General features: G+C 32.9%; 1 protein-coding gene across 1 annotated transcript; it reads left to right on the plus strand.

The window, feature by feature from the left end:
• The first annotated feature begins 12148 nt into the window (after window positions 1-12148).
• LOC115995334 (S-adenosylmethionine decarboxylase proenzyme 4) lies at window positions 12149-13686 on the plus strand. The gene has a single exon (XM_031119853.1). The coding sequence runs from the start codon at window positions 12423-12425 to the stop codon at window positions 13464-13466; it is 1044 nt and encodes a 347-aa protein (XP_030975713.1). The 5' UTR covers window positions 12149-12422; the 3' UTR covers window positions 13467-13686.
• The last annotated feature ends 1165 nt before the right edge of the window (window positions 13687-14851 follow it).

Raw genomic sequence — 14851 nt, forward strand, 5'->3', positions numbered from 1 at the left:
TAAGAATAAGCGACACCAAGATAGAACTGCAGCGTTGGATGTGTGGGAAAAACTAGAAGATTTTGTTCGGTCACGATCACATTCTTGATGTGCACCGACTTTTTACCAATAGATAGTTTGCTTGAAAAATCAATTACCCATATTTACAAATTTGGATAGTCTGGAGTTTATGTCAAAAGTTGGAACTTTGATAAAAATAAGTAGGGCATTGTAGTTGACATTGTTTATTTTAGGTGTGTGTGTGTGTATAATTGTTAATGTAAGACTTGGTCTTTGTTTTCGTGAATTTTTGTGAACTTCAAGGTTTTCCATTCATAGTAGTTGATACAGAGGATGCATTTTGCAAGAACACTGAATGAAGTGTTATGTGTTAAGTTACACTGAAATTTCCTTGATGGGTAATTGGAGATGGACCATGCAATTTTATTGATATGTAAATTTCATTTTTGGTTGTTGCCAATTTGCTTAGGACAATACTAATCTTAAAACCCAGGAATGATTTTTTATTTATTTATTATTTATTATTATTATTTTGATGAATGGGCAAATTCATTCAAAAGAAACGACCCGCTTTAGCGAAGGATAGGAAAGTCTAGTTTACCAAAAAAAAAAGAATAGGAAAATCTAAACAGTCACACAAAGTATACAAGAGCTGAACTAGAGATGACCCAATAGCAATCCTTACCTTAACTTCCCATTTAACAAGCAGCAGTAAAAATTAAAAAAAAAAAAAAAAAAAAAAAAAATCAACCTGAGACCTGACCCGAGACTCGGAAAACCGACCTAATTACAGACCCGATTTTTCGGGTTGGGTCGGGTTTCAGGCAGCCAAACCCGATTTCTATCGGGTCGGGTTTTGGGTCATAGTAAACCCAACCCGACCCGACCCAATATCAGTCCTAGGTGTGAGAAGACGTCTTTAGAGGTTTGATCTTATGGAGGGGAATGACAACAATGACTTTGATGTAATTTGTGGGTCTTGATGGGAGTTTGAGTTTATCTTCTAGGTTCAAGGCTAAAACAAGAAATTAGTTTGGGATAAATCAATTGTAAATAATAATAATACATTTTTATTAATTTTGTATCTTATATAATTTTTTCATAAATTATATTTTTGTCATATTTTATTTGATTCAAAATGAGCTCATTTTGGGTGGGTTATTACAAACTTATAACATATGTTAATGGAAGGGACATATTAGAATTAATATAAAACTCAAAACAATAAGTTGCAAGTTTTCAAAGTCAAGAGATTGATTTAAAAGCGAATCTAAACTTAAAGGATGAAAAGCACATGTTACCCTTATTATTAACATATCAAGTGCAAATTTGAATTCATTGCATTTGCATCATAATGACCATATATTGGCACCAAAATCCCCCTTTTATTTTTTCTCTCCAAATTGTACATCCTTCATCGAAAACTTATGTTGTAACAATTATTCTTCTCCATGATACAGATATGTAATTGTTCCTTTCACCAAATTATTTGCATCAAATTGAGAAGATTTCTTATTTGTGATAGGTGAGATTTATGGGATTGGAAAATATAATATTAATACTATATATCATCTATACTACTATTTAAGAGGCTTTTCCTATTTGAGATTCTCAATTTTGATGCCCAAAATACCTTCAAATTTACTAGTTCCTAAAGTTTAAATAATAGGGTTATATATGTAAAATTGCTAATTTAAAAACTCCAAAATTTTAGCTCTCACCTAAAACATAGCCTACAAAATAGGACAACTCCCCCGATGGTTTTCAAACTCAATATTAAAAAAGAAATGCTCTAACTCTCCTATATTCCTTCAATCACTCATGTGTTCAATTTGTTTTTTGCGCACTATTAAGATTTACCTTTTTCTTTTTAATTTTCGGTTTCCCTTGCTCCCTATTCTCACTATGTTGTTTTTTGTATTTTGTTTTTTTTTTTTTTTCACTTCAAATGCATAATATGATTAAACATACACTTAAATCTCAAATAGTGATGAATAGAAAATTAAAAGACTACACTAAAAAAGAGAGAGTCTCTTACACGTGGAGCGCGTAGAAGATTAAAGAAGAAGTCAAGAAGGTACATGGGATAGATATTAATGGCGCTGCTTGTGGGCCTGGCATCTTACGGATTAAATTCATTTTGGGCCAATCAATCGTTAAGTTCACTCTTTTTTTTTTAATTATAAATGTTATGAGGTGAAACTTGAAAGCCCATTGGGCTTCTAAGATGCTTCCCATACCTGAGCTGGGCTCATATTTACGTCAGACCCGGTATTGCAGTTCTGGCAACAATGAATCCTTTCTTTCATATCCTTTCTTAACTATGCAATTTTTATGGACAACGTTTAGCTCTAAAATTGGTTGTACCTTAAGGTTATAAACTCACTCAATAAAATAAATACTACAATATATTTTGAAAATCTAACCGTTGAATTACATGTTCTTTACGCCCTTAATACACATGTTAAATTTTGTGTCAATCAGATATCATTTACTACATGATCTATCAGCTTATATTTTGTGTATAATTTTAAATTACAAAAACTTGCAAATTAAAAAATTTATTGATGACATAGCTATTGATCTTTAATTTTCTTGAAATTTTGCAAGCATGAAGGATATAAAAAGAAGATGCAATCCAATGGTCTATTTGTCAAAATTCACATTTAATAAAAAGATATTAAGTAAGTTTATAGCCTAAGGCTACAACTAATTTTGTAGCTAAACTTTGTCCTTCGATACAGAACATAGCATAACTAAGCAATGCTATAGAATAGTGGCAATATTTTCTTTCTTAGTAAAAATAAGGAGGAAAAGAAGAAGAGGAAGATACCAATTGCCAAACTAAATGATAATCACAAATTTTTTATAGTCTGTCTAATGTTAGAATTATATGATTAAATAATTAAATTTACAAATTTTCAATAGTTTAAGTTTTTGGAATAATCAGTAATCGGTAATTTAACACCTAAGACTTACTAATTTGAAATTCGTCATTCTCATATCTCAAGATTGTGAGTTAAATCTTCTTCTTTTTTGAATTCTGTCAGTGACTCACAATAAACTCGAGACACAAAGAAAATATTTGTATGAAAAATATATCAAACAATAAGAAGAAAAGGGGTTGAATAGGGAAATTCTTGAATATTTTCCGATCTCATATATGTTGATATCAATGGTAACTCATTATTTCAATAAATCATTTCTTTGAACAAAAAAGGACAATTCAATGAAAATATAATATAGACCACAAAAAAAAAGGGGGGGGGGGGTGGAGTACTCGGTTGTACTAATTTTGAATGAAGGACCAACTATTCTGCATGGTAACCAAACCAACAAGACTTCTCTTAGACCTACAATGGGCCAGGATCATTCAATATGTTTTTTTTTTTTTTTTTTTGGGGTGAAAAGGGCCATTCAATATGTTGAGTTAGGCCTACAGTTAGACATGTTCAATTTTCCATCTCTACAAGCTTAATTAGTTTATATAAATGTCAAATGGGAGCTTTATTTGTTACAAAATTTGACGTATGATTTTAATCATTATCTATCAAGTTTTAGAGTGAATAAAAAAAAAGTAAATATTGTTTTAAAATAGTGATGCTCAGTTGGACCATTGACACTCATTATGAGCTGATTTTTGGTTCATTTGAACTTCTAAATCAGACACAATATATGGTGGCTAGGGTCCTAGTTCTTTAAACTAAACACTGCCCAAAAAGTACTAACCTGGCAAGCCAAAAAAGTTGGATTACTTTGTTCAATTATTTAATGTTAACTTAGGAGGATTTGTTTTGAGTTTAATTGAGAGCCTGCCAGAATACATGTATTATTCATGTCACGCTTATGCACATAAGTTACTCATAACATATCAGCATTACAATCATTATGTTACATATGTAGTAGGACACTCTCCTTTTCCTTATATCATTTTCAATGGTAAGAGTAATAGATTGTTGTCTTCTAGAGACCTTATTTAAGATTAGTAGGTAAGTTCTTTAGGGATTGTTTGGATAATGAAATTGCTATTTTTTTATTCTATCAAAAAGGGTAGGAAGCTATAATGCAGTTAAAGAAATCTTACCTGAACGTGATCATAGTAGCCTCTACTTGTTAAAGAACCGATGCTAAAATTCGAAACTTGATCATAGTAATCTCTGCTTGTTAAAGAACTGATGTTAAAGATCGAAAGGTGATCATAGTAGTCTCTCCTTGTTAAAGAATTGATGCTAAAGATAGAAAGGTGATCATAGTAGTTTCTCCTTGTTAAAGAACCAATACAAAAAATCGAAATGCGATCATAGTAGTCTCTCCTTCCATCTTTGAGCTTAGACAAAGTTCAACCAAATAAAGGAACAAAGAAAATAAAGTTTACTATGTGATATGCTTCACCCCACATCCTTATTTGAGTCAATTCTAAAATGCAAGGTAATCATAGGAGGTGTACAATTAGAATCTAATTAGTTGCATTAGTCACTTAAAAAAACAGTGAATTAAGTGTTTCAAGATGTCGGCAAGCTCTCTTTTGGCCCACATTTGCCAAAAAGCCTAATCACACATTGTTCTCTTACTCATTGGAAATAGTGAAAAAATAGTAAGAGCCTTTAAGCTTTCCAACATCTTAGAGATTTGTCTTTGTTAAAATCTAAAATGGGTTTTGAGTCAGGGACGTAGAAAGTTGGGTTCATAGATTAATTACTACTACTTTTTGGAGAGGACAGAGAGTTTGGAGCAGAGGGAACATGATGGCCTCCATGCTTACATATCCATGCCTGACCCTCTCACATTATCAATGGCTTCAAAAAGAGCTACGAATCTCTTGAAACTATCCCACAGTTCCTTCTCTCTCTCATCTCATGGGTATTACTTGCTGGCATTAGCTGAATTTTACTGACTCAGTCCGAGTTGGCCCAACCTGAACAATGAACATAGTGAATGACACCATGTTTATGTCAGCAGCACTGTCTATTAGACACAGTAATTTTTTAGTAAAGTTCTTATCAATAGTCAGTGGATTTTACTAACCACTAATTATTAGCCTTAATTTCCAATGTCAGTCATTAGTGTTTAGAAAGATCATGTACTCCCATTAAGGTTGTTGAGATTCATTTCAAAATTAGAAGAACAAGAATCAATTAGTAAAAATTGTTATATTAGTCAAGTGGCGAAGAAATATATAATTTTTTTTCTTTCACTAATAGTGTTGGACTAGTAGCTTAATAAAATCTTTCGGAATTTCACTAGAGAACTAACTATATGGGGGGATATAGCTTTTAGTATAGCTATCTACAAATTAAGGCAGTTTTTCCATAGACAAAACTGTTCCTTCAAATGCTTAATTTCATGATGTTGCTATGTTTCCCATAGCCACATTATCCAATTATGAAGACCTTATATCTATTAACCACAGGTTAATAGTCCAACTTCACTTATGGTACGTTTGGTACGCTGTAATAGCTCTTGTAATGGAATAGTTATTTATGTGTAATATTAATTCGGTTATTTTGTTACATCTTTATTACATGGATTAGTTATACATTGGAATAACTATTCTTTAAATTGAAGAATAGTTATTCCTCTTTAAAATGGATGTAATAACTATTCTTTAGTGCATAAAATAGGTTTTAAAATTAATATATTTCCAAAAATATAAAGTTTCCTTATACATCATCTTTTACAAGCTTTCCATATGTAACAACCAAACTTATGAATAGTAATAGTTATTCCATTATAATGTCTTTTATTTCCAGTAATAAAGATTACTATTCCTAATATAATCTACATTCAGTGTATCAAACATACCATTATTCTTTAGCATTTAAGTCCATGATGACAATGGACATACATAATAACAATCCAAAGCAAATTTATGTGACCATTTTTAAAATAAAAAATAAAAAAATAACTAAGAAATTTAGTTGTTACATTATTAATGTGTCACTAATCATATTATTATTACGTAAATTGATAATAATTTTAGTATTTTTCTAAGAATAGATACACTATTCTCAAGTCTCAACCATTTAATAGGAATATAACATAGTAATTTTCCAAAAAAAAAAAAATTTCCAAACTGGGTTGGAATAGCTAGGAACAAAATGAAAATGAGATTGTCAAAATTGAATTAATAATTTTCCAAACTGGGTTGGAATAGTGCATGATGTGGGTGGGATTCCCTTGAGAGCAGACTTGAAAAATAGGGGAAAGGAAGCGAATAAGACAGTGAAGCACTGTTGAGGGCCTTAATGCAAAGAAAGGGTCACAAAGTCACGCAAGAAAATGATGCTTTGCGTGGAGCAATCGAGAGAGATTCTGATTTTAGAAGAAAAAAGAAAAAAGAAAAAAATAGGACAAAGACAAAGAGAAAAGAAAAGAGGGTGAGAGTGTGAGTGAGTGAGTAAGAAAGAGAAGCATTGGTTGGTTTTCAAAGCACGAGAGGAATGATTCTTATTCTTTCTCTTTCTCTCTCTTACTATTCCCATGCCCTATCCATTTGTTCGAGATAGATTTTGCTGTGGAATAGCAGGGCTCGAGGTGTGACATAAAGAATATATATCACTTATAGTTATTTGGTCATCTATAGAGGACTTGATAAGTTTGTTTGTGACTTTGTGGGGACTTTTTGTAAAGATTATGGCCACTTAAATCTCTATAACATGTCTTGTTTGCTTCGAAAATCTTAGCACCAACGAGCTATGATTCTCGTGGGAGCCATCACTCACCCATCTAACTAGATTAGGACACATTTAAAATATTTTTTTTGAGGCCCCCTCAACTTTCATTTCCTTTTTACCATTCAAGGCCCATTAAAGCCCCTTTCAATGACATAATGACCAAATTCATATTCCCCAAGTTCATGTTCAAACAAAAAAAAATCCAACCAGCATGAAAATTAATTAAATGGGTTTATATGGAAAGAATGTTAACTTTTGCATTTACTTTTCAATTTTCAAGATTTGTTTGTGCATGCCTATCTTCTTAAGAATTTTATTAAATCTGTGTACGTGTAATCATTAGAATTCTTCTTATGAACGATTGATGCATAAATTATGCGCATGTAGTTATTAAGATTCTTCTTGCGAACGATTGATGCGTAAATTTTATATGCATAAACGACAAGTTCTGAGTTTATAATTGAAATTTGTCATAAACCATCTCAAATATAAATTTCGTATTTATACATAATGGGTGCTAATGTTGATTTTTTATTTATTTTTTTATTTCATTTAACATGACAAAGTAAAATATAAATATGTTTGCTCTACAGGAACAAAACATATAGTTGATGTGAGAGTTGTTTTTATTATGTTTTTTAACTTGACCACAAAAGATGTGAGTGGCAATGAGTCATAAGGTATCGGCATCTACATCTATTAACAGTTTTTTTTATGCATTCATTATTGCCGTCAATCAATTGAAAACACATATTGGCCTAGTGTTTATTGGATTTGCTTCTGACGAACCATGACTACACACCAAATTCACATCCATATCAGCTTTGCACAGCCACTAATTAAATGCAGATTGCTTAAATTAGAGGAAGTCAATGGATAGGACTAAGACTCATCAGGCAAGACCTCAAAAAATAAACATACACAAATAAAAGAAGAGAAAGGTTAACAAATGCCCTTAGACTCATCAAGCAAGACCTCAAAAAAAAAAAAAAAAAAAAAAAAAATCGCACACACAAAATAAAAGAAGAAAAATGTTAACAAATATTTTAAGAGCATTGATTTAAAAACTATTTTAGAAATATTTTATTGGAAATTGAAAAAACAATTAATTTTTCTAACAGCTTTTTATATTTTTCGTGAAAATGGTATTAAAACTTTTCTAATTTGGTTATTAACAATTGGCCTAAAGACACATATTAACTGATAAAAGGATTGAGAGTGATATTCTGTGAAAATGAAACCCTTGCCTTTTTAAGGATGGGGCACTGGCTGATATCACTGTGGTTCATCCAAATAAGGAGCTGTGGGCTCCATACAATTGATAGGCCTAAGACTCATGAGGCAAGACCTCTAAAAAAACACACTCAAATAAAAGAAGAGAAAGGTTAACAAATGCCCTTAGAATCATCAAGCAAGACCTAAAAAAAAAACACATAAATAAAAGAAGAAAAATGTTAACAAATGTTTTAAGAGTATTAATTTAGGAACTATTTTTAGAAATATTTTATTAGAAATTGACAAAACAATTAATTTTTCTAACAGTTTTTTATATTTTTCATGAAAATAGTATTAAAACTTTTCTAATTTAGTTATTAAAAGGCACCTGTTAACCAATGAAAAAACCTGAGAGTGATATTCTGTGAAAATGAAACCCATGCCTTTTTTAAGGATTAGGCACTGGCTGATATCACTGTGGCTCATCCAAATAAGGAGCTGTGGGCTCCATACATTTAGGGCAATTCTGTGCGCATGGTACAGTAGCACTAAGGCAAGCCCATTAGTGCTCCAAAAATAAAAACTAAAAGTCCTATAGTGTCTACAATATAAAAAACCTTTACTGTTAATGACTGTTCTACTTTATACTTCACCAATACGCTACATTTTTTTTTTTTTTTTAATTCTAACAACTAATTATTTAAAATGAAAAGAAAATATCAAATACATAACATACTATAATTAGTGGAGTTAAACAAAAAGGGTAAAACAAAATACAGGAAGTGAAATAGAAGATTTTTATATCCGTCGGTACGAATGTACGCGTGCAAGGATGTATGGCGGCTAAAACTAGAAAGTCGATATTGTTGCAATACCAACAAATGCAATTGGTGGAACAAGAAAGGGCCAAGTGGGGACATAGTGTCCAAAGAAATAGAATTAAGATTAGAACAAGGATGGACCCAAATGTGCCAAGGAGTTGGGACACAGGCTAGATGATGTGTAGCTGAGTGGGTCCAGCCACGGTGGTTGTCGGGGGGCGCATACGGCTCATGAGTGGGACCAATCATGGAGCTAGGGCTGCATGATTTGGGTAGGAGGAGATGGCAAATTGTGGTCAGGCTTATAGGGGTTAAAAAAGGTGACTTAGTGGGTCCAATTCAAGATTAGGGTGTCAAAGGCTTTCAAAAAATGAAAAATCCTTTTCTTTGTCCCTTCAAATTAGCCAAAGTTTTCAAAACCCAAAATTTAATCCTTAGTATAGTGGAAGAGATTTAATGGCTTTGCAACTTTTGATGTAAAAGGGATTTTGTTTTGAGAGTTTGGTTTGAGACTTTTTAAGTAAGATTTGATTCAATATTTTGGCATTATAGTTGGAAGTGGTTGACCAATTTTTTGATGATAGAGAGAGAGAAAGAGAAGGTTTTGGTTTTGGTTTTGTGTTCATCTTTGAAATAGTGTATTTTTAAGTTTGGTATTGCGCGTGCAGCACAAAGAGGTGGGAATGTGGTCATAATGGAGGCTGCCAGCCACACCCATAAGATTATTCATGACGCATACACTATGCATCATTCATTTCCTGCCCTTAAAACTGCAAAAATTTGATTCTAAACTCACAATTTTGCATCATTGCCTTCCCATCCTATACACCTATAGCTATCTTCCACTGTCTTCATATATATACCTTTTTATATGTCTTTGTCTACCTATATTTATATATAAATACCTTTTGTATGGAACTTTCCTAAGAGTTGATCATGTTGAATTATTGGTATAATCTTTGTACATGAGTCTTATATTAAAAGCCAAGTTGAGTTTTTTTTTTGGGTATAAATGTGATGAGGAAGGTAGCTTATTTAGGGTGGTCATGTAACTTCCTATATAAGCCCAACTAGCCACTAATTGCTTCCTTTTCCTTCAAAAATACTGTACCTCTTATGTGAATTCCACTCTTTTTTACCCCCTTATATCCGACCAGTTTAAAAGTTCAACTTATTGAAGAACATATAGAGCTGGGTCACACATGTTTGTACATTAAAATTCAAACTAATGAACCTAAAAATTTGGGAGTGTTGTCATTTTGATCATTTACGTTTTAGAGTTTTCATTTTGGTCTACTAAGTTTGGTTTTGTTTTTAAAAAGAGTTCGAATTGGGTAAAGATGGAGTGTAAAATCCATGTTTGACACCATCCAATAAAAAATTCTCACATCAGCCTTTTACTTAAAACTAGTATATATTAAGATGTTATCATGTATGATTATATGTATTTATGTTTGAGTAATATAATGATTTGGTATGTCTTTATTGCAGGGGCTTACACCAAGTTCTTATAGAATTTAATCTTTTTTCCTCTGTGACTGATTTGGTTATTAAGTGTAACAAAATGACATTGTTTTTTCCTCTGTGACACTTTCTTAATGGTCAAATTAATCACAAGCATGGATAATATGAATATTTTAAAAATTGAATCAAACTTTAAGAACCAAAATGAAAATCTCAAACTTTAAGAACTAAAATGAAAATTACTCCAAACCTTAAGGATCAAAAGTGAAATTTAGTATATACAACCAAATTTGTTGACAGAAAAATTGAATTACCCTAATCATACTTATTACTTAATTAATATTCTTAAACTCAAAAGCTTTTGACAGTAAAGTCTTGTGACTCATCCTTTTAATTTCAATTAAGCATGTGATTAAGAAAGTTAAGTGTGCATGCTTTAGGAAATACAGAAAATGAAATGATGATAAATGCCACCTTGCTACATGAAAAAATTGCATGGAGAATAAAATGATGTGACTGCCCTTTGATTTCACGTACGGGCCTCCCCCTAATTCAAGGATATTCTCATTATTTACCTGCCACGCTTGATTCCTTTTGTTCTTTCTATTTTTATTTTTCTTTTACAAACTAAATTATTATTTCAATGCCCAAGATATTGATGATATTTTGGGCACGTCTAGCTTTTGTTGATTAATAACTCCTGCTCTCCCAAGAATCGACAATGCTGTCCCTATCCACAGTCGTTTACTTATACAATGTACTGTATTTTTCACCGTTCAAATTTTCATCCTACACTAAAGCCAATCAGAATTCAATTCACAAAGTTTTGTATGTCCTGTTTGGTCTATATTTTTCTTCAGATTGCCCTATAAACGACAATAACCTCAGCAGCAATGTTAATATTATTGTCATGCATAGGAACAAGTAGTTCCAGTAGTCTATAATTGTGTTTTTGTTTTCATAGTAATTATCATGCAAATGAGTTTGATCTTGTCAAATGCTTAAAATTTGACCAAATCTTAATACATTTCCCTGTTCTCAAATCATAAACCTATTGCTAGATTGAATTTTGTTGTGCCAAACGCGACCAAAGGTTATAATATTGTCCCAACACATTAATGCATGGTTGCCACCATTTTCCTGTACCAGTCTGAACACCAATTATATTGACCAAATAAAAACACCATATGATCCTTATGATAATTAGTTTGTATTATTAATGATCTTGAAATTGATAGTATGAAATTAGAAAAGATTCATGAAAAGCCTCCCCTGTATTTCGAATGACTCTGCTCTTCCAACGTTTAAGGACTTGAAGAGAGAATGAAAATTAAAATGAAACAAGAAAATAAAAATTAATAATATAATTTTATGTACTCACTGACTGTGTTATAAAAAAAAAAAACAAAAAATTGAAGCAGAACACCATGTTTACACGTAAAATAATGAGTAATGAAATGGCAATTACCTCATGAAACGAGACTTGGAGGTAAAGCATTATATGAGCTCTTGGCAGTGGTTGCCAATAGCACACTTGAGTGCAAAAAAAAAAAAAAAAAAAAAAAAAAAAAAAAAATTCAAACATAAAATTATTAGAATACCGTTTTTGGATCTCATCAATTGGTGTGTGTACAAATAGTGGATTTCCACATGTATTTGAATCTGTCCTCTTAACAAAAAAGCTTCCTCTATTCAAATGACAGCATTTCTTTCCAAGATAATAATAAAAATGTGCCATAACTTTATCAAAATTGGATTATTTGGGAGATAATAGTATCAGTATGGCTGCCAAAGCTAAATTTGAGAGAGCTTAGCTTAGCTCAGCTCATTGACAAAGAACAAGATTGCGCGTGGGCATAAATTCCGTTCTCTGTTCCTGTCTGCTGAAAGATTTGGCACAAAAAAATTTGGAAAACATATAATCATCTATACATACTTCATGATGCTTGCAATAATTACTCTTGGTTGCATAGCCCCGCATGCCCAAAAAACCAGACCATTCCTTCCCTTCTCACTCACTTCCCAACCCCCACTCTACTCTCACACACCCACCTATAAATTCCATCTACCCCCACTTCTCTCTCTCACCTGTAGTCCCAAACTCCACTATCTCTATCTCTATCTCTATCTAATTTCTCTCTTTCTTTGCAATACACATCTCTTTCACTATTTTGTTCTACACTAGTATAACTATACCTTCTAGCTAGCTACTAGCTCTTTCAGTTTCTAACAATCACAACTATCATCAATGGCTGTATCTGGTTTTGAAGGCTTTGAGAAACGCCTAGAGCTTCATTTCTTTGGTGATGATCCTGCAGTTATAGACATGGGTCTAAGGCAGCTTGAGTTTGAGTCACTAGAACAAGTCCTACATGCAGTCCAATGCACTGTGGTCTCGGCTGTAGGGAATCACTACTTTGATGCCTACGTGTTATCTGAGTCCAGCCTCTTTGTTTACCCCACAAAGATCATCATCAAGACTTGTGGGACCACTCAGCTTCTCAAATCAATCCGTCCATTGCTTCACTATGCTCATCATCTTGGTCTCACTCTTTGCTCTTGCCGCTACACTAGAGGTAGCTTTATTTTCCCAAAGGCACAACCTTTCCCACACACTAGCTTCAAAGAAGAAGTTATCTATTTGGAAGAGACCCTTCCTTCCAATCTTTGTTATAGAAAAGCTTCGGTGATGCCCTCTAAAGTCCCTTCTCATTCTTGGCATGTTTTCACTGCTAGTAATACTAGTGAGGCTCACATGGCTCTCACACACCCTCATATTCCTGATGTGTTGTACACATTAGAAATATGTATGACTGAGCTTGATCGTGTTCTAGCTCGAAAGTTCTTTAGGCGACCAAATGATAACAAGACTGGTGACACTGCAGGGAAGGAAATGACTGAGATTACTGGGATTAATGACATTAACCCCGGTGCTCTTATTTGTGACTTTGCATTTGACCCTTGTGGGTACTCAATGAATGGGGTTATTGATGGTGATCGTTACTCTACAATTCATGTTACCCCTGAGGATGGTTATAGTTATGCAAGCTTTGAATGTGTGGGGTCAATTTACGATGATCATGATGATGTTGCCAATGTTTTGAAGAAGGTTGTGCAAGTGTTTAGGCCAGCAACTATGTCTGTATCAACCACATGTGCCAGTCATGAAGTTTGGACAAGGGTGGCTAGTGCACTCGAGCCACTTGGACTCAAATGCCGGAGTTGTGCAATGGATGAGTTTCCGGCTGCGGGGAGCGTCGTGTTTCAAGCGTTCACGGCTCGCCGGAAGTGACCCGAAGGCGGTGGTGCTGGTGGTGGTAGATATGGGGGGGTCAGGGGTCAGGAAGGTTTAATAGGAGGGAAAGAGGAGTTTAGAGAGAGAGTTTAGAGTTTAGTTGAAAACATTTTTAGGAATGATGATGATGTGGACGAATGTGATTGGATAATGGGGATGATGAATGTGGGGTTGACTTGTTGTAGAAAGAGAAAAAAAAAAGTGGGAGCAAAGATTAGAGATGAGGAGAGGGATGACGTGGAATTAAGAAGACAAGAAAAAAAAAAAAAAAAAAAGGTTTGGTGTGAGAGATACTGGGTTCATCATGATAAGGCACCCCACTTAGGCTTGCACGCCTAAGATTTTGAAGATGGTAGTGGGGGACTTAAAAGTGCTCTATGTTTGAGGTCATATTGAACTTTCTCATTCTCTATGTTCTATTCTTTCTTTCTTTCTTTCTTTATTTTATTTTATTTTTAATTTCTTTTATAAAAAAAGAGAAGATCTTTTTAATGTTCACTTTTTGCACTCTCTCTTCCTTGTCTCTTATTATGTTTATTCCTAGATTGTTAGAGAGAATTGAATTATCACACTACTTCTAAGTTTAATAATATTGTTTGCCAAAGTTGATGGAACTCAACAAAAGTACAAGAGAGAGAAACAGTACTACTACTACTACTACTACTACATTAACATTGGATAATTTTTTTTGTGTGTGTTCTTGAGTTTGGCCATTGTGCATGTATCTAGGTGTTTTTGCATGGTTGGTTCCTATACTCATTCATGAACATTTTCTTCCTCCATATGATTGTTTACACAACCAATCCAGCAAGTCTTTGTGACAATAAAAAACATATATAATCTGTACAGAACCATAATACCATATATTACATCCCTTGGGTTGAGAGAAAATACTAGCTAGTTTGTTTCTTAAAGAACTTTGAGCAACAACAAAAGAAAAAAAAAAGGGTTCACCAATTAATTTAGAACTTGTTTCAAATTTACAAGTATATATATATATATATATATTGATATATAGATTCAAATTTACAGATTTTGTTTTTGAAAAAGATGGTAAACGTGCCTAGAGTTCACATTTTTATCCATATACTCCATAGGACATTATAATTGTTGGCAAAAAGTTCTCTCGGCCCCGTACTTAGTTTACTTTCTTGTCGATATTGTTGATTTGGTTCCACAAGACTGGCCCAAACACAATCAAGATTTTAGGTCCATGCATGCTATATAAATAGCTCTTTCATGGCCTATATTAATTTTGTTCTAAATGCATGGTCCAACTACGAAAGGTATAGCACATGACCACCCTAATGGTATATAATATGTAAACTACTCTTAAAAAACAGATTGGAAAACTAATCCATTTATATATCACTGATCGACAA

Source organism: Quercus lobata, chromosome 6, assembly GCF_001633185.2.
Source record: "Quercus lobata isolate SW786 chromosome 6, ValleyOak3.0 Primary Assembly, whole genome shotgun sequence".
Classification (NCBI taxonomy): domain Eukaryota; kingdom Viridiplantae; phylum Streptophyta; class Magnoliopsida; order Fagales; family Fagaceae; genus Quercus; species Quercus lobata.

Coding starts and splice junctions, on each gene's coding strand:
- LOC115995334 (XM_031119853.1), top strand. CDS start 12,423: ATGGCTGTATCTGGTTTTGAAGGCTTTGAGAAACGCCTAGAGCTTCAT.